Raw genomic sequence first — 19,159 nt, 5'->3', positions numbered from 1 at the left:
TATTGTTTTATAGTTTTTGTATTAATCTAAAATGTGGAAAATAGTTAGAATAAAGAAAACCCCTTCCATTAGTATGTGTTCCCTAGAGACAGCTTACAGTAGTTATATTATCATAATATAGTGTTCTGTATTATTGATAATAATATATTACTATTATGGCCAAACTTTTGACTGGTAGTGTATATATATGAATAAAGGAAGAACAAAATGATGTGGAGTTCTCAGGGATTCTTTTTTTTATTCAAAAATTAGGTTTACAAAAACATGAAATGGTTATATGATCACAAGATATCAATTATGAGTATAACTTCACCTTTAATGAGCCCACACATTTAAGCGCTAAGGGCCCATTTATTCAAGTTCCCTTTGGAGAGACAATTCAACTGTATTGATTTCTCCTACAGACAACTGTTTCAAATTCAATTTGAAAATGAGTCTGGCTCAGCGAAAGGTTAAAAAAAATCCAACATTCACGAGAAGAAAAGTGGCACTGAAAGTTGCTTAATGTCATAATAATTACATACATTTTTAATTTTAACAGTGTTTGATCCTGAACAGTAATCTTTAAGCAAAGTGCAATTATCATTTCTTTGTTGGATCATACATTAAGTTGATATCAAATCTTATTGCTCAAGTTGCTAAAAAAAAAAAAAAAAAGGCCAATCATCCCTGAAGACTACTGTATTACACATACAGTGGGGGGAATTTCCATTTCCGTTTGTTTTTGTTTCTTCATCTCCATCTCCATCTCCATCTTCAGCTCACTCTCCAACTCAGGATGAAATGGCGTTTCCAGGATAGCTTTGTTTTTCTCTGATTTCTGCAGACCTTCTATCAGGGAGTCGTGGATTTTCTGCCAGGCGTCGATCTCTGAGCGCCACAGTGCCGCTCTGGCTCTGATGACCTGTGAGGCCTCGGTCTCGCTGCCTTTGGACAGACTGATGCTGTCTTTACAGATGAAGAAGACATCCATGCCGAGAAAAAGAGCATTCAGCCCGATGAGACCGGCTCTGACGGACTGGGAGAAGGCAAGAGGCCCTTTGATTGCTGCCTGTCCGATATCTGGGATGTCTGCGGCCACCTTTGGCACGTTCCGAAAAGCTTGACCAGCATCAACAAGTGCATCAACACCTCTTACAATGACACCACCTTTGATAAGCACCTTGCCCACTCCCAAGACTACATCTATCTGACTTGCTTCCATTCTGGCGTTAGTTTGATCGCTGACTTTCTTCAGACAATCCTGGAGACTCTGGAAATCCTTCATGAACCCCTCGAAGACCTCAGTGGCTTTCTTTTGTTGTGTACTGTTTACTCCTAACTCTGTCGCCGTAGTGACAAGGCCATTGACCCCGCTGGTGACACTAAGCCCTATCCCAGTCATGGTAAGAGCCAGAGACACTCCAGCTGTTACAGGAATCAATGCTAAACCAATGATGGAAAGCACGCCTCCAACCGCCCCCACTGAGCTGCCCACCACACGGGAGATCTTTGCCCCCTTATTCATGGAGTCGAGCTGAACAGCAATCTCCTCCAGTCCATCTAGAGACTGCAGCAGGCGAGGTAGACAATCTCTGAACTCGTCGAGGAAGCCAAAGCAGTCATGAAACAAGTACACCAAAGAGAAGTGCTGGTTCATTCTGATGAAGAGAGAAAACAGGAAATGAATAAAAGGATATTTAACATAATAATTCACAACTGTAACTGAGGTCCTAACTCCTTGAACTCTTTAAAGCTCCTGTGAAGAGTTTTTAGGGCGCGGTCACACTGGCATTCTGTACCGTGCCCAAGCACGCTTCACCTCTAAAGTCCAGTTTGTTTGACCAGTGTGACCGCTCCATGCCGTGCTCAAGCACGGTACACTTACTTGGCCATGGCACGCTTCGGAGAGGTGTGCTTCGTCACAGTACAGTTCATGCACGATCATAAGCAACGTTAACAGCAAAATATCACAACGGCAAAAAACTGTCAAACTGAAGCGAGGGGTACAGTTATCTAACTGAAGGTGCACAATGTCGATATTCAAATGTTTTAATTAAGGAGCTTTAAATAAAGACGACTTCATTACTCATCATGGTGGTATTTAAGACATAAATAAGGGAAACATGAACAGTTTAGCTGACCAAAGAAGTTGACGGTGGGCTACAAGAGTGTTGAAAAGATGAAGCCTGATATGAGGTTAACGTAACACCAAATGGCAGTGAAAAAATACATTAATCCTGCATTTTACCTTTGAAGGCTCATTTTGTCATCTCCAATTAGTTAGATATCATCATGGATAATTTTATGATTTTCTTACAATTTATCAATTATTGCAGAATCGCTGTGTCATGATATCAACGTTATCTTGGGCCACCTATTGTGTATCCTGAGTATACCCTGACTGTATTACTTAAAATGACCAGAATGCATACATATGGAATGATGCTGCTAACCTGATGTCATCCAGTTGATTGATGTGATAGAGCATCCTCTCCATGTCGTCTTCTGATAAATCCAAATCCAGGTCTACTGCAGATTTCTTGATCATGTTCAGGTCGAAGTCACTGGAAGTGCTTTTAAAGACACAGTTATATTTACTCACTGAAACCGACTTCTATTTAGAAATAAATAAAGATTTTCTTTTAAGGAATGACGGTTTACCTTTTCTCCAACAGTCCACAGATCCTCTGGGTGGTCTGGATGTATTTGTCCAGCTGATACGCCAGCACTTCCACATTCTGCAGTTTGGGCTGGAAGAAGACCCTTGCATCTCTTTTAAACTCAACGAGCAGAGGGCAGACCAGCCGTGCAGCAGCGATCACATCCTGAACATGATCGAGGCCGACCCCCTCTGGCAGGTGCAACACCACCTGCCTCCCCTCCATGAACACATGAAGTGAGGTGACTGCCAGCTTCTCTACCGCATCCAGGAAACAGTGGAGCTTCTCCAGTTCCATCAGAGTGTCCTTCAGCACAGCAGCCAGCTCCTTCTCCAGCTCTTCCAACCTGCTCTTTGCGGTCACCTGTGTCACCTTGCTCTTCATGTACTCAAGAAAGGCTTTTCCTTTTTTCTCTGACTGGCTAACATGGCTGATGTTTAGGTCGATGCCGTCAGCCCTGTCCTTGATGTCCATCATCATATTTAACTCTGACTCCCTCTCTAGCATCCATTCAGGGGCCCTCTCACAGAATCCTCTCACTGTGTGGATGTGGATGAGGGTGTCTGCAGTGTAGCGCAACAAGGCCTTCTGGAGCTCCTTTCTGTATGAAAAGGGAAACCAATCAACCCAGTGTAGTCTAGTTTTTTTCCATGCATAACTTTTCTCAGGGCTTTTGTTTCGGTTTTAATTGAAGTTGCACAATATGTCCACCAGATGTCGCCAAAGCGCATAAAAAAATCACAGTGCTAAAACTGTTCTCGCTGTTAAATGAGTTCAACGTTTTAGAAGACATTATTCATGCTCTAATAAGGCAGCATTTGGGATATTGTAAAGCTATCAGTTGATTCAATAAATCAGAAATAAACCCAAGTTTATTTACATTAAGTTACATAATTAAAAGCTGAAATTTAGGACATGGTCTCCCACTGTTTGTCGTCCTGAATAGTAAATATATATATAAATATATATATATATATATATATATATATATATATATATATATATATATATATATATATATATATATATATATAAAAATTAGGACCTTTAAGTCAGTGTGAAAAACAAACTCAAAAGGATTACATACTGTAGGCTAGATGCATGTTGTGCACTGGGGGTTAAAAGAACAATAAAATGTCGCATCATTCTTGTCTGAACAACTTCACAAGATTTTAAAAACAAAATTGATTGCGTATTCAACATTTAAAGAAACACACAAAAATCAAACACTTGAAGGCAGCTCGTTGTATCTCAACGTACAGTTTTCTTTTATTCTTGCAGTGGCATGTATTTATAATTTCCTATGCAACAGTAGTAACAGATGCAGGGTTCCTTACCTTGACGCGGACATCCTGTTGCCTCTCTTTATGCTGCTGTCTTCTGTAACTTTACTGGGCTCTAAAATGAAAATAGAAACTATAGATCATACTTTTTTATTAAAAACGCCCCTGTCGAAAAAAAGGGCTTGCATCTATGAAGGTTGATATGTTGCAAAATAGGAGAGCTTGTAGAATGTGATGTGAGAACTTGAAGGAGAAAAAAGGTGAACTCGTATGTAAAAATGTTTACTTGTATAATAAATCCACTACTTTTGCTGCAGAAGAAATTGTATAATTCGCAAGGGATTGTGGGATAGGTAGTCCCTTGACTCAGGACAAAAAATATGTACACAGTCTTGTATCTTTGCCTTTCTCTTCTTAAAAGTAACTTGAGTCGTTATAGTGTTTATACTGTTAATGCAAGTGTTGCACTGTCTTGCAGTTTGTGGTTGTGGTGAATACATAAAGTGCATCAACTGGAAATTAACTTCTCATTGGCCAATTCCCCCCACACGCAGACACAGCGAGGGGGAAGGGGGGGGGGCATTTCTACAAGTACAAATTTATTTTGCTACAGACGTCTCGCAAAATGTGTTGCAAAACCCAAGCAGCGCAGATTCGCGGATTTTTTTTATCCAAGTAAACATTTTTACATACAAAGTTCACTTTTTTTATCCTTCAAGTTCTCACATCACATTCTACAAGCTCTCCTATTTTGCAACATATCAATATTCATATGCAGCCGCCTGATTTACTGTCACTGATCCTTCTCTCATAACTTTCTGCAGCTCTTGCACATTTTCACTGAGGGGAATGGTCTGTCCTAAATTCCCTAATCACACTCCTCTCACCAACAACCCCACTCCAATAATCTCCGTTTTTACCGATGGACCAAACTCAGTCTGGAAATAATGGTTTCGTTTTCTGAGTCTCGAGAAAAGTATAATTCAAATCATGTAAGTGTTAAACGGGCAAACGGAGAAGACTCCCCTCCCGGTCCGTTATCTCCTCACTCACTCTCCCATACGCAAAAAACCGCTTTACTCCTCAACACCGACTGACTTTTAGAATTCTGATCTTGATCTCAAAATTCTTAAATTAAAGTCTGAATTCTGAGGAGAAAAAGTCCAAATAAACAAAACAAATGTAAGTGGCCCTAATCCTCTTTCGTTCGTTTTGATTTAAAGGCTTGTACTTAAATGCTTGACATGTGTTTCTTAATAAATAGAAGTTCATGCCTGTGTATGTATGCATTTCTTTTCTAAACAAAAATGAAATGAAATGTTTTTAATGCGTATTCAACATTTAAAGAAACACACAAAAATCAAACACTTGAAGGCAGCTCGTTGTATCTCAACGTATAGTTTTCTTTTATTCTTGCAGTGGCATGTATTTATAATTTCCTATGCAACAGTAGTAACAGATGCAGGGTTCCTTACCTTGACGCGGAAGTCCTGTTGCCTCTCTTTATGCTGCTGTCTTCTGTAACTTTACTGGGCTCTAAAATGAAAATAGAGACTATAGATCATACTTTATATTAAAAACGCCCCTGTCGAAAAAAAGGCTTGCATCTATGAAGGTTGATATTTTGCAAAATAGGAGAGCTTGTAGAATGTGATGTGAGAACTTGAAGGAGAACAAAGGTGAACTCGTATGTAAAAATGTTTACTTGTATAATAAATCCACTACTTTTGCTGCAGAAGAAACGATATAATTCGCAAGGGATTGTGGGATAGGTAGTCCCTTGACTCAGGACAAAAATGATGTACACAGTCTTGTATCTTTGCCTTTCTCTTCTTAAAAGTAACTTGAGTCGTTATAGTGTTTATACTGTTAATGCAAGTGTTGCACTGTCTTGCAGTTTGTGGTTGTGGTGAATACATAAAGTGCATCAACTGGAAATTAACTTCTCATTGGCCAATTCCCCCCACACGCAGACACAGCGAGGGGGAAGGGGGGGAGGGCATTTCTACAAGTACAAATTTATTTTGCTACAGACGTCTCACAAAATGTGTTGCAAAACTCAAGCAGCGCAGATTCGCGCGAGAAAAGTAGTGGATTTTTTTTATCCAAGTAAACATTTTTACATGCAAAGTTCACTTTTTTTATCCTTCAAGTTCTCACATCACATTCTACAAGCTCTCCTATTTTGCAACATATCAACATTCATATGCAGCCGCCTGATTTACTGTCACTGGTCCTTCTCTCATAACTTTCTGCAGCTCTTGCAGATTTTCACTGAGGGGAATGGTCTGTCCTAAATTCACTAATCACACTCCTCTCACCAACAACCCCACTCCAATAATCTCCGTTTTTACCGATGGACCAAACTCAGTCTGGAAATAATGGTTTCGTTTTCTGAATCTCGAGAAAAGTATAATTCAAATCATGTAAGTGTTAAACGGGCAAACGGAGAAGACTCCCCTCCCGGTCCGTTATCTCCTCACTCACTCTCCCATACGCAAAAAACCTCTTTACTCCTCAACACCGACTGACTTTTAGAATTCTGATCTTAATCTCAAACTTCTTAAATTAAAGTCTGAATTCTGAGGAGAAAAAGTCCAAATAAAAAAATAAAAATGACAAAAAAAGTCAACCACCCCCCCACCAAAAAAACAAAACAAATGTCAGTGGCCCTAATCCTCTTTTGTTCGTTTTGATCTAAAGGCTTGTACTTAAATGCTTGACATGTGTTTCTTAATAAATAGAAGTTCATGCCTGTGTATGTATGCATTTTTTTTCTAAACAAAAATGAAATGAAATGTTTTTAATGCGTATTCAACATTTAAAGAAACACACAAAAATCAAACACTTGAAGGCAGCTCGTTGTATCTCAACGTACAGTTTTCTTTTATTCTTGCGATGGCATGTATTTATAATTTCCTATGCAACAGTAGTAACAGATGCAGGGTTCCTTACCTTGACGCGGACATCCTGTTGCCTCTATTTATGCTGCTGTCTTCTGTAACTTTACTGGGCTCTCTTCATTTTATCTGCGTGGCTAAAATGAAAATAGAGACTAGAGATCACACTTTATATTGAAAAGCCCCGTAGAAAAAAACTTCACATGACACCCCTGTGTTTGGTTTCGTTTTCATCTCGTCACACCCACGTAGGCCTACATTTATAAGTGTCTTTCTTTTGTTGTGTACTGGGATGATCGTAAGTGTACCTGGTACCGTAACAACTCAGATTAAAGATCGATGATGGACTGTGTAGTTATATCTTCACATCTCGACACTCCAGTGAAGAGAGGAGCCAGAGCTGTCAGCAGCTGATTCCCACCTGGAGGCGAGATGGATCAGGTGGTGGGGCAGGCTGCCGGACAGACCTGGTAAACCTAAACGTGTCCTAAATCCACTTTGGTAATCCTTTAAAAGTCCCTTACTCTCTACATTAGATTTGAATCATTCATGTATCATTGTTTTCATAGTTCTTCCCTACACAAGATGTCAGTACAATTGGTTTATGACTTTCTGCTGAACTTGAATCATTGCCTGGTTTGCATTTGGGGACAATTAATGACTCTTTCCAATGGGAGGGTAAACATCCCTCTTCCCATATCTTATTATTTTTAAATAAATGTAAATATTTATTTGCCCTTATCACTTGATTTGATTAACAAACAGTCACTGACCTGATGTCTTCCATGGTGATGTTTTTCTATATTTATTCAAAGCTTGATACAGTTCTGTTAAATAAAGTCAACAACATATTGAATCATCATCCCTCTCATCCTGCAAAGCTTCTACATTTCTTTATATTGTTTTCCTCTCTTTCACTCCTTTCCTCATTACTCAAACTTTCGTGACTATGGAATTTAACAAATGTCCTTGCCAATAATTCTGCCTTTTCCTAAATGTATAGGCTATAACTACACTGTAATTGATCTGGATCTTCTCCCATGTTAAGTCTTTCATATCTCCACATCCTCTTCCTCCGCAGTAACAACATTTAATAGTAGGCCGACTGTTAAAAAAAAAATGTCAGTGGTCCTAATCCTCTTTCGTACATTTTGATCTAAAGGCTTGTGCTTAAAAGCTTGACATGTGTTTCTTAATAAATAGAAATAGTGAAGTTGATGCCTGCGTATGTATGCATTTCTTTTCTAAACAAAAATTAAATTAAATGTTTTATTTATTGTTTTTATTTATTGTTTCATAGTTTTTGTATTAATCTAAAATGTGGAAAATAGTTAGAATAAAGAAAACCCCTTCCATTAGTATGTGTTCCCTAGAGACAGCTTACAGTAGTTATATTATCATAATATACTGTTCTGTATTATTGATAATAATATATTACTATTATGGCCAAACTTTTGACTGGTAGTGTATATATATGAATAAAGGAAGAACAAAATGATGTGGAGTTCTAAGGAATTCTTTTTTTATTCAAAAATTAGGTTTACAAAAACATGAAATGGTTATATGATCACAGGATATCAATTATGAGTATAACTTCACCTTTAATGAGCCCACACATTTAAGCGCTAAGGGCTCATTTATTCAAGTTCCCTTTGGAGAGACAATTCAACTGTATTGATTTCTCCTACAGATAACTGTTTCAAATTCAATTTGAAAATGAATCTGGCTCAGCGAAAGGTTAAAAAAAATCCAACATTCACGAGAAGAAAAGTGGCATGGAAAGTTGCTTAATGTCATAATAATTACATACATTTTTAATTTTAACAGTGTTTGATCCTGAACAGTAATCTTTAAGCAAAGTGCAATTATCATTTCTTTGTTGGATCATACATTAAGTTGATATCAAATCTTATTGCTCAAGTTGCTAAAAAAGAAAACAGGCCAATCATCCCTGAAGACTACTGTATTACACAATTTTTCCTTCTTTTTCCATGTTTTCATTCTCTTCATCAGGGGGAATTTCCATTTCCGTTTGTTTTTGTTTCTTCGTCTCCATCTTCAGCTCCCTCTCCAACTCTGGATGAAATGGCGTTTCCAGGATAGCTTTGTTTTTCTCTGATTTCTGCAGACCTTCTATCAGGGAGTCGTAGATTTTTTGCCAGGCGTCGACCTCTGAGCGCCACAGTGCCGCTCTGGCTCTGATGAACTGTGAGGCCTCGGTCTCGCTGCCTTTGGACAGACTGATGCTGTCTTTACAGATGTAGAAGACATCCATGCCGATAAAAAAAGCATTCAGCCCGATGAGACCGACTCTGGCGGACTTGGTGAGGGCCAGAGGCCCTTTGATTGCTGTCTGTCCGATATCTGGGATGTCTGCGGCCACCTTCCCTAAAGCTTGACCTTCCTCAGCCAACACCTTACCAGCGCTTACAACCAGCTCCTCATTTTTTAACATTTTAAAAGCTTGACCAGCATTAACAAGTGCATGAACACGTCTTGCAATGACACCACCTTTGATAAGCACCTTGCACACTCCCAAGGCTACATCTATCTGACTTGCTTCCATTCTGGCGACAGTTTGATCGCTGACTTTCTTCAGACAATCCTGGAGACTCTGCAAATCCTTCATGAACCCCTTGAAGACCTCAGTGGCTTTCTTTCGTTGTGTAGTGTTTACTCCTAACTCTGTCGCCGTAGTGACAAGGCCATTGACCCCGCTGGTGATACTAAGCCCCATCCCACTCATGGTAAAACCCAGAGACAGTCCAGCTGTTACAGGAATCAATGCTAAACCAATGATGGAAAGCACGCCTCCAACCGCCCCCACTGAGCTGCCCACCACACTGGAGATCTTTGCCCCCTTATTCATGGAGTCGAGCTGAACAGCAATCTCCTCCAGTCCATCTAGAGACTGCAGCAGGCGAGGTTGACAATCTCTGAACTTGTCAAGGAAACCAGAGCAGTCATGAAACAAGTACACCAAAGAGAAGTGCTGGTTCATTCTGATGAAGAGAGAAAACAGGAAATGAATAAAAGGATATTTAACAAAATAATTCACAACTGTAACTGAGGTCCTCCCTCCTTGAACTCTTTAAAGCTCCTGTGAAGAGTTTTTAGGGCGCGGTCACACTGGCATTCTGTACCGTGCCCAAGCACGCTTCACCTCTAAAGTCCAGTTTGTTTGACCAGTGTGACCGCTCCATGCCGTGCTCAACCATGGCACGCTTTGGAGAGGTGTGCTTCGACACGGTACAGTTCATGCACAATCATAAGCACGGGGGTAAACAACGTTAACAGCAAAATATCACAACGGCAATTGTTAGTACGTATTTTCATGGATTCAATCATCTTGATAATTTTGTGGACATATCTTGAAATTGTGTCAACCATCTCACAGTAATTCTACTTTTGGGTCTGTGAAGCGTTAACCTTATATGGGTGAAGCACCTAAGTAGTAGCAGATCTATAAATGGATAGGAGCTAGGGCTGAACGATTTATTGTTTTCTGATCGAAATTGCGATTTCAGACAACGCGATCATGTAATCGCCAAAGCTGCGTTTTTTTGCAGTGCTCCTGACTGACCCAGGATCTGTTGTGTCAACTATTTTACACATACATGCCGTCTCCCTACCATCCTGCCAAGCTCACCAATCAGAAGCGGCATGCTGCTCGTGGACAGGTCACGCTAACCAATCAGTATAGCCTGCTCCACCTGCTCTTTAATTTCTGAAATGGCTTCAGCTGGACCAGAAGCGGAGTTTGGGGATTTAATCACCAAGAAAAACAGTACGTCCATCATTTGGGAGTATTTCGGGTTTAAGGCTGCAGACGTGCACCAGAAACAGGTACTGTGCAAAACCTGTCGCGCTAAAGTTGCAAAAAAAAAAAAAAAAAAAAGATATTCGCTATTTTTGCTATAATGTTTAATGCTATATTGTTTACAGAATAGATGTGCAATATTTGGGTGCTGCTCAGCTAAGCCATAAATGAATGACCGACCTATTTTAATGTCTGACATATTTTTCAGAAGGTAAGAGGTCATTTTATTTTAGTAAGAGTTTTATTTTATTACCATTACTTTTCAGTTTCACTTACTGTAAAAAGATAGTCCAAGTCCAGGTTTCTTAATATAGGGTTAAATAAAGTACTGCTGCTATAGATGTTGACAAGCTAGCTCCCTTGAGCCATAAAAGACTGACCTTGACCTATACCTACTTGAGTGTAAGGCTGTTGGGCAAGATCATTTGGTAATTGTTGAATTTTGTTTTTCTTATCATTACTTATTTAACATTGTTTTTGTTTTTTTTGGAATTGTTTTGTATTTTATTTAACTTTTTTAACTTAACACAATTAAGGATTTTTTGCACTACTTTAAATTAAGACAGTCAAAGATGGCTCTTTTAGTTCTTCAGTTGTAATAGCTGCCGTTGGTCAAGGACTTTATAGAATGTACATGCATGTTTCTTGTTAATAAATACATTTGAAATCAGTTCTTAACTTTAGTTTTCATTCTTGCATTAGAGTAATGGCATTTAATGTTTTAATGGTATGACGTAATTTTCTGTCATGTTTGTAAATGTTACTGTACATTGTGAATATGGCACTGAAGCTTGATTTGAAGAAAATCGTGAATCAAATCGAAATAGCAATATCTGCCAGAAAAATCACAATTAGATCTTTTCCTAAAATCGTTCAGCCTTAATAGGAGCTGTACCTTCTAGCAGAATATAAGCCACACTGTGTGATGAAGACTTTGCCATTTTGCCATTTTGCCCATGATGGCCACTTTGCCAATGATTGTCAATGATTGTGAGATCTTGGTCAGCATGGGTCAGCGATGGTCTGCACTTTGTCAGCCAAGTGTGTTGTGTTTCTGTGTTGTCTGACCATGGCTGAATAAATCTAAGATGATCCACAGTCTGTTTCACGATTTCATAATTGTCCATCTCATACAGAAATAACCCCCACCTAACAGCAATATACTGTCAAACTGAAGCGAGGGGTACAGTTATCTAACTGAAGGTGCACAATGTCGATATTCAAATGTTTTAATTGAGGAGCTTTAAATAAAGACGACTTTATTACTCATCATGGTGGTATTTAAGACATAAATAAGGGAAACATGAACAGTTTAGCTGACCAAAGAAGTTGACAGTGGGCTACAACAGCGTTGAAAAGATGAAGCCTGATATGAGGCGAACATAACACCAAACTGCAGTGAATAAATACATTAATCCTGCATTTTACCTTTGAAGGCTCATTTTGTCATCTCCAATTAGTTAGATATCATCATGGATAATTTTATGATTTTCTTACAATTTATCAATTATTGCAGAATCGCTGTGTCATGATATCAACGTTATCTTGGGCCACCTATTGTGTATCCTGAGTATACCCTGACTGTATTACTTAAATGACCAGAATGCATACATATGGAATGATGCTGCTAACCTGATGTCATCCAGTTGATTGATGTGATAGAGCATCCTCTCCATGTCGTCTTCTGATAAATCCAAATCCAGGTCTACTGCAGATTTCTTGATCATGTTCAGGTCGAAGTCACTGGAAGTGCTTTTAAAGACACAGTTATATTTACTCACTGAAACCGACTTCTATTTAGAAATAAATAAAGATTTTCTTTTAAGGAATGACGGTTTACCTTTTCTCCAACAGTCGACAGATCCTCTGGGTGGTCTGGATGTATTTGTCCAGCTGATACGCCAGCACTTCCACATTCTGCAGTTTGGGCTGGAAGAAGACCCTTGCATCTCTTTTAAACTCAACGAGCAGAGGGCAGACCAGCCGTGCGGCAGCGATCACAACCTGAACATGATCGAGGCCGACCCCCTCTGGCAGGTGCAACACCACCTGCCTCCCCTCCATGAACACATGAAGTGAGGTGACTGCCAGTTTCTCTACTGCATCCAGGAAACAGTGGAGCGTCTCCAGTTCCATCAGAGTGTCCTTCAGCACAGCAGCCAGCTCCTTCTCCAGCTCTTCCTCCCTGCTCTTTGCGGTCACCTGGCTGATGTTTATGTCCCTCATCATATTTAACTCTGACTCCCTCCCTAGCATCCATTTAGGGGCCCTCTCACAGAATCCTCTCACTGTGTGGATGTGGATGAGGGTGTCTGCAGTGTAGCGCAACAAGGCCTTCTGGAGCTGCTTTCTGTATGAAAATAAAGGGAAACCAATCAACCCAGTGTAGTCTAGTTTTTTTTCCATGCATAACTTTTCTCTGATATCACCGGAAACCTGGGCACGCGCTATTTCAGGGCCTTTGTTTCGGTTTTAATTGCAGTTGCACAATATGTCCACCAGATGTCTACACTCATGCACTTTAACTTGTGTCAATACTGTCGATTTACCACTCTGTTTTTGCACATTCAAATTTAATCTTTCATATTTAATCTTCCTATTTAAGACTAGTAATGCTTAGTTAAATCCTGGTTGTTTTTATTCACATTCTTAGTTTGGATATTTTTAGAACTTATTTACTTTGTATTTAATATTATATTATGTTTAGATTTGCAAACATTTTTTACTCATATTGGCCCTCACTTATCAATCTGGTGTAGAAACCAGCGCAGATTTGGGTGTAGAAATCATCGTACGACAGGGTCCACGTGGGACGTATGCGTATCTGGCTGATCACCTGATGCCTAATATAAAATACATTTTAGATATCTTATCTAACAGTAAATCTGTGAACCTCTATCTATCCGTCTTAACAAGCTCTGTTATAGTACGATCTAATTATTCTCCGACACAGACAGTCCACACTGAGTTGAAAATGTGCGTACACAAACTGAGACCTGGTGTGCCGAACTTTGCGTGGAAATGACCGTGGAATACACCCATTTTTCTGCCGTATGTACGTTTGATAAGTGAGGGCCATTGTGTGTTGGATAACCTGCTGCTGTAGCGCCACAATTTCCCAGTTTGGGCTCAATAAAGTAATTCTATACTATTCTATTCTATTCAAAGCACAAGAAAGTCACAGTGACAAAACTGTTCTCGCTGTTAAATGAGTTCAACGTTTCAGAAGACATTATTCATGCTCTAATAAGGCAGCATTTGGGATATTGTAAAGCTATCAGTTGATTAAATTAAATCAGAAATAAAACCAACATTATTTACATTAAAAGCTGAAATTTAGGACATGATCTCCCACTGTTTATCGTCCTGAATAATAATCATTATTTATTTTTGATCCCGCGAGGGGAAAGTCGTTTTTACACTCTGTCTAGTGAACATGCTACACAAACATAGGCCGAAATACACACACATGCACAAACAGTCTGACCTACAACATAAATTACGACCTTTAAGTCAGAGTGAAAAACAAACTCAAAAGGATCACGTACTGTAGGCTAGATGCATGTTGTGCACTGGGGGTTAAAAGAACAATAAAATGTCGCATCATTCTCGTCTGAACAACTTCACAACATTTTAAAAACAAAATTGATTGCGTATTCAACATTTAAAGAAACACACAAAAATCAAACACTTGAAGGCAGCTCGTTGTATCTCAACGTACAGTTTTCTTTTCTGCTTGCGATGGCATGTATTTATAATTTCCTATGCAACAGTAGTAACAGATGCAGGGTTCCTTACCTTGACGGGGACATCTTGTTGCCTCTCTTTATGCTGCTGTCTTCTGTAACTTTACTGGGCTCTAAAATGAAAATAGAAACTATAGATCACACTTTTTATTGAAAAGCTCCGTAGAAAAAAACTTCACATGACGCCCCTGTGTTTGGTTTCGCTTTCATCTCTCCATGTCACGACATGGAGTCACACCCACGTAGGCCTACATTCATAAGTGTCTTTCTTTTGTTGTGTACTGGGATGATCGTAAGTGTACCTGGTACCGTAACAACTCAGATTGAAGATCGATGATGGACTGTGTAGTTATATCTTCACATCTCGACACTCCAGTGAAGAGAGGAGCCAGAGCTGTCAGCAGCTGATTCCCACCTGGAGGCGAGATGGATCAGGTGGTGGGGCAGGCTGCCGGACAGACCTGGTAAACCTAAACGTGTCCTAAATCCACTTTGGTAATCCTTTAAAAGTCCCTTACTCTCTACATTAGATTTTAATCATTCATGTATCATTGTTTTCATAGTTCTTCCCTACACAAGATGTCAGTACAATTGGTTTATGACTTTCTGCTGAACTTGAATCATTGCCTGGTTTGCATTTGGGGACAATTCATGACTCTTTCCAATGGGAGGGTAAACATCCCTCTTCCCATATCTTATTATTTTAAATAAATGTAAATATTTATTTGCCCTTATCACTTGATTTGATTAACAAACAGTCACTGACCTGATCTCTTCCATGGTGATGTTTTTCTATATTTATTCAAAGCTTGATACAGTTCTGTTAAATAAAGTCAACAACATATTGAATCATCATCCCTCTCATCCTGCAAAGCTTCTACATTTCTTTATATTGTTTTCCTCTCTTTCACTCCTTTCCTCATTACTCAAACTTTCGTGACTATGGAATTTAACAAATGTCCTTACCAATAATTCTGCCTTTTCCTAAATGTATAGGCTATAACTACACTGTAATTGATCTGGATCTTCTCCCATGTTAAGTCTTTCATATCTCCACATCCTCTTCCTCCGCAGTAACAACATTTAATAGTAGGCCGACTGTTAAAAAAAAAAGTCAGTGGTGCTAATCCTCTTTCATACATTTTGATCTAAAGGCTTGTGCTTAAAAGCTTGACATGTGTTTCTTAATAAATAGAAATAGTGAAGTTGATGCCTCCGTATGTATGCATTTCTTTTCTAAACAAAAATTAAATTAAATGTTTTTTTAGTTCTATTGTTTTTATTTATTGTTTTATAGTTTTTGTATTATTCTAAATTGTGGAAAATAGTTAGAATAAAGAAAACCCCTTCCATTAGTATGTGTTCCCTAGAGACAGCTTACAGTAGTTATATTATCATAATATAGTGTTCTGTATTATTGATAATAATATATTACTATTATGGCCAAACTTTTGACTGGTAGTGTATATATATGAATAAAGGAAGAACAAAATGATGTGGAGTTCTCAGGGATTCTTTTTTTATTCAAAAATTAGGTTTACAAAAACATGAAATGGTTATATGATCACAAGATATCAATTATGAGTATAACTTCACCTTTAATGAGCCCACACATTTAAGCGCTAAGGGCCCATTTATTCAAGTTCCCTTTGGAGAGACAATTCAACTGTATTGATTTCTCCTACAGACAACTGTCTAGGGGAGGAGTGGGGGGGGGGGGGGGGTACACTGTGAGGGGGGTTGCAAGATGCCTTCCGAAAGCAAATTCAATTTGAAAATGAATCTGGCTCAGCGAAAGGTTAAAAAAAAATCCAACATTCACGAGAAGAAAAGTGGCATTGAAAGTTGCTTAATGTCATAATAATTACATACATTTTTAATTTTAACAGTGTTTGATCCTGAACAGTAATCTTTAAGCAAAGTGCAATTATCATTTCTTTGTTGGATCATACATTAAGTTGATATCAAATCTTATTGCTCAAGTTGCTAAAAAAAAAAAAAAAGGCCAATCATACCTGAAGACTACTGTATTACACAATTTTCCCTTCTTTTTCCATGTTTTCATTCTCTTCATCAGGGGGAATTTCCATTTCCGTTTGTTTTTGTTTCTTCGTCTCCATCTTCAGCAGGATGAAATGGCGTTTCCAGGATAGCTTTGTTTTTCTCTAATTTCTGCAGACCTTCTATCAGGGAGTCGTAGATTTTCTGCCAGGCGTCGATCTCTGAGCGCCACAGTGCCGCTCTGGCTCTGATGACCTGTGAGGCCTTGGTCTCGCTGCCTTTGGACAGACTGATGCTGTCTTTACAGATGAAGAAGACATCCATGCCGAGAAAAAGAGCATTCAGCCCGATGAGACCGGCTCTGGCGGACTTGGTGAGGGCCAGAGGCCCTTTGATTGCTGCCTGTCCGATATCTGGGATGTCTGCGGCCACCTTTGGCACGTTCCGAAAAGCTTGACCACCTTTGATAAGCACCTTGCCCACTCCCACGTCTACATTTATCTGACTTGCTTCCATTCTGGCGTTAGTTTGATCGCTGACTTTCTTCAGACAATCCTGGAGACTCTGCAAATCCTTCATGAGCCCCTCGAAGACCTCAGTGGTTTTCTTTTGTTGTGTACTGTTTACTCCTAACTCTGTCGCCGTAGTGACAACGCCATTGACCCCGCTGGTGACACTAAGCCCTATCCCAGTCATGGTAAGAGCCAGAGACACTCCAGCTGTTACAGGAGCCAATACTAAACCAATGATGGAAAGCACGCCTCCAACCGCCCCCACTGAGCTGCCCACCACACTGGAGATCTTTGCCCCCTTATTCATGGAGTCGAGCTGAACAGCAATCTCCTCCAGTCCATTTAGAGACTGCAGCAGGCGAGGTTGACAATCTCTGAACTCGTCGAGGAAGCCAGAGCAGTCATGAAACAAGTACACCAAAGAGAAGTGCTGGTTCATCCTGATGAAGAGAGAAAACAGGAAATGAATAAAAGGATTTTTAACAAAATAATTCACAACTGTAACTGAGGTCCTAACTCCTTGAACTCTTTAAAGCTCCTGTGAAGAGTTTTTAGGGCGCGGTCACACTGGCATTCTGGACCGTGCCCAAGCACGCTTCACCTCTAAAGTCCAGTTTGTTTGACCAGTGTGACCGCTCCATGCCGTGCTCAAGCACGGTGCACTTACTTGGCCATGGCACGCTTCGGAGAGGTGTGCTTCGTCACGGTACAGTTCATGCACGATCATAAGCAACGTTAACAGCAAAATATCACAACGGCAATATATCGTCAAACTGAAGCGAGGGGTACAGTTATCTAACTGAAGGTGCACAATGTTGATATTAAAATGTTTTAATTAAGTAGCTTTAAATAAAGACGACTTCATTACTCATCATGGTGGTATTTAAGACATAAATAAGGGAACATGAACAATTTAGCTGACCAAAGAAGTTGACAGTGGGCTACAACAGCGTTGAAAAGATGAAGCCTGATATGAGGCGAACGTAACACCAAATGGCAGTGAATAAATACATTAATCCTGCATTTTACCTTTGAAGGCTCATTTTGTCATCTCCAATTAGTTAGATATCATCATGGATAATTTTATGATTTTCTTACAATTTATCAATTATTGCAGAACCGCTGTGTCATGATATCAACGTTGTCTTGGGCCACCTATTGTGTATCCTGAGTATACCCTGACTGTATTACTTAAATGACCAGAATGCATACATATGGAATGATGCTGCTAACCTGATGTCATCCAGTTGATTGATGTGATAGAGCATCCTCTCCATGTCGTCTTCTGATAAATCCAAATCCAGGTCTACTGCAGATTTCTTGATCATGTTCAGGTCGAAGTCACTGAAAGTGCTTTTAAAGACACAGTTATATTTACTCACTGAAACCGACTTCTATTTAGAAATAAATTAAGATTTTCTTTTAAGGAATGACGGTTTACCTTTTCTCCAACAGTCCACAGATCCTCTGGCTGGTCTGGATGTATTTGTCCAGCTGATACGCCAGCACTTCCACATTCTGCAGTTTGGGCTGGAAGAAGACCCTTGCATCTCTTTTAAACTCAACGAGCAGAGGGCAGACCAGCCGTGCGGCAGCGATCACATCCTGAACATGATCGAGGCCGACCCCCTCTGGCAGGTGCAACACCACCTGCCTCCCCTCCATGAACACATGAAGTGAGGTGACTGCCAGCTTCTCTACCGCATCCAGGAAACAGTGGAGCTCCTCCAGTTCCATCAGAGTGTCCTTCAGCACAGCAGCCAGCTCCTTCTCCAGCTCTTTCTCCCTGCTCTTTGCGGTCACCTGGCTGATGTTTATGTTCATCATCATGTTTAACTCTGACTCCCTCTTTAGCATCCATTCAGGGGCCCTCTCACAGAATCCTCTCACTGTGTGGATGTGGATGAGGGTGTCTGCAGTGTAGCGCAACAAGGCCTTCTGGAGCTCCTTTCTGTATGAAAATAAAGGGAAACCAATCAACCCAGTGTAGTCTAGTTTTTTTTCCATGCATAACTTTTCTCAGGGCTTTTGTTTCGGTTTTAATTGAAGTTGCACAATATGTCCACCAGATGTCACCAAAGCGCATAAAAAAGTCACAGTGACAAAACTGTTCTCGCTGTTAAATGGGTTCAAAGTTTCAGAAGACATTATTCATGCTCTAATAAGGCAGCATTTGGGATATTGTAAAGCTATCAGTTGATTCAATTAAATCAGAAATAAACCCCCAAGTTTATTTACATTAAGTTTCATAATTA

At 39.7% G+C, this 19,159-nt stretch overlaps 2 protein-coding genes, 1 long non-coding RNA gene and 1 pseudogene across 3 annotated transcripts; 1 reads left to right on the top strand and 3 right to left on the bottom strand.

Moving 5' to 3' along the window:
- Nucleotides 1-213: 213 nt before the first annotated feature.
- Nucleotides 214-3,993, bottom strand: LOC110001852 (uncharacterized). The gene is made up of 4 exons (XM_065964774.1): nt 3,980-3,993; nt 2,644-3,243; nt 2,436-2,555; nt 214-1,640 (listed from the first exon to the last, which is right to left on the bottom strand). The coding sequence occupies exons 1-4, from the start codon at nt 3,991-3,993 to the stop codon at nt 677-679; spliced, it is 1,698 nt and encodes a 565-aa protein (XP_065820846.1). The 3' UTR covers nt 214-676.
- A 4,332-nt stretch (nt 3,994-8,325) lies between these two features.
- LOC136183132 (uncharacterized) lies at nt 8,326-13,119 on the bottom strand. Its single transcript, XM_065965199.1, has 3 exons — nt 12,486-13,119; nt 12,278-12,397; nt 8,326-9,827 (listed from the first exon to the last, which is right to left on the bottom strand). The coding sequence occupies exons 1-3, from the start codon at nt 13,049-13,051 to the stop codon at nt 8,792-8,794; spliced, it is 1,722 nt and encodes a 573-aa protein (XP_065821271.1). The 5' UTR covers nt 13,052-13,119; the 3' UTR covers nt 8,326-8,791.
- Nucleotides 10,686-13,024, top strand: LOC136183133 (uncharacterized). The gene is made up of 2 exons (XR_010668952.1): nt 10,686-10,856; nt 12,500-13,024. It is a non-coding gene; the product is annotated as an uncharacterized lncRNA (long non-coding RNA).
- A 2,994-nt stretch (nt 13,120-16,113) lies between the features above and the next one.
- On the bottom strand, nt 16,114-19,046 carry LOC136183050 (uncharacterized; annotated as a pseudogene).
- Nucleotides 19,047-19,159: the final 113 nt, after the last annotated feature.

This window comes from Labrus bergylta, chromosome 16 (genome assembly GCF_963930695.1).
Source record: "Labrus bergylta chromosome 16, fLabBer1.1, whole genome shotgun sequence".
NCBI lineage: Eukaryota > Metazoa > Chordata > Actinopteri > Labriformes > Labridae > Labrus > Labrus bergylta.
This window is presented reverse-complemented; position numbering and strand designations above follow the sequence as displayed.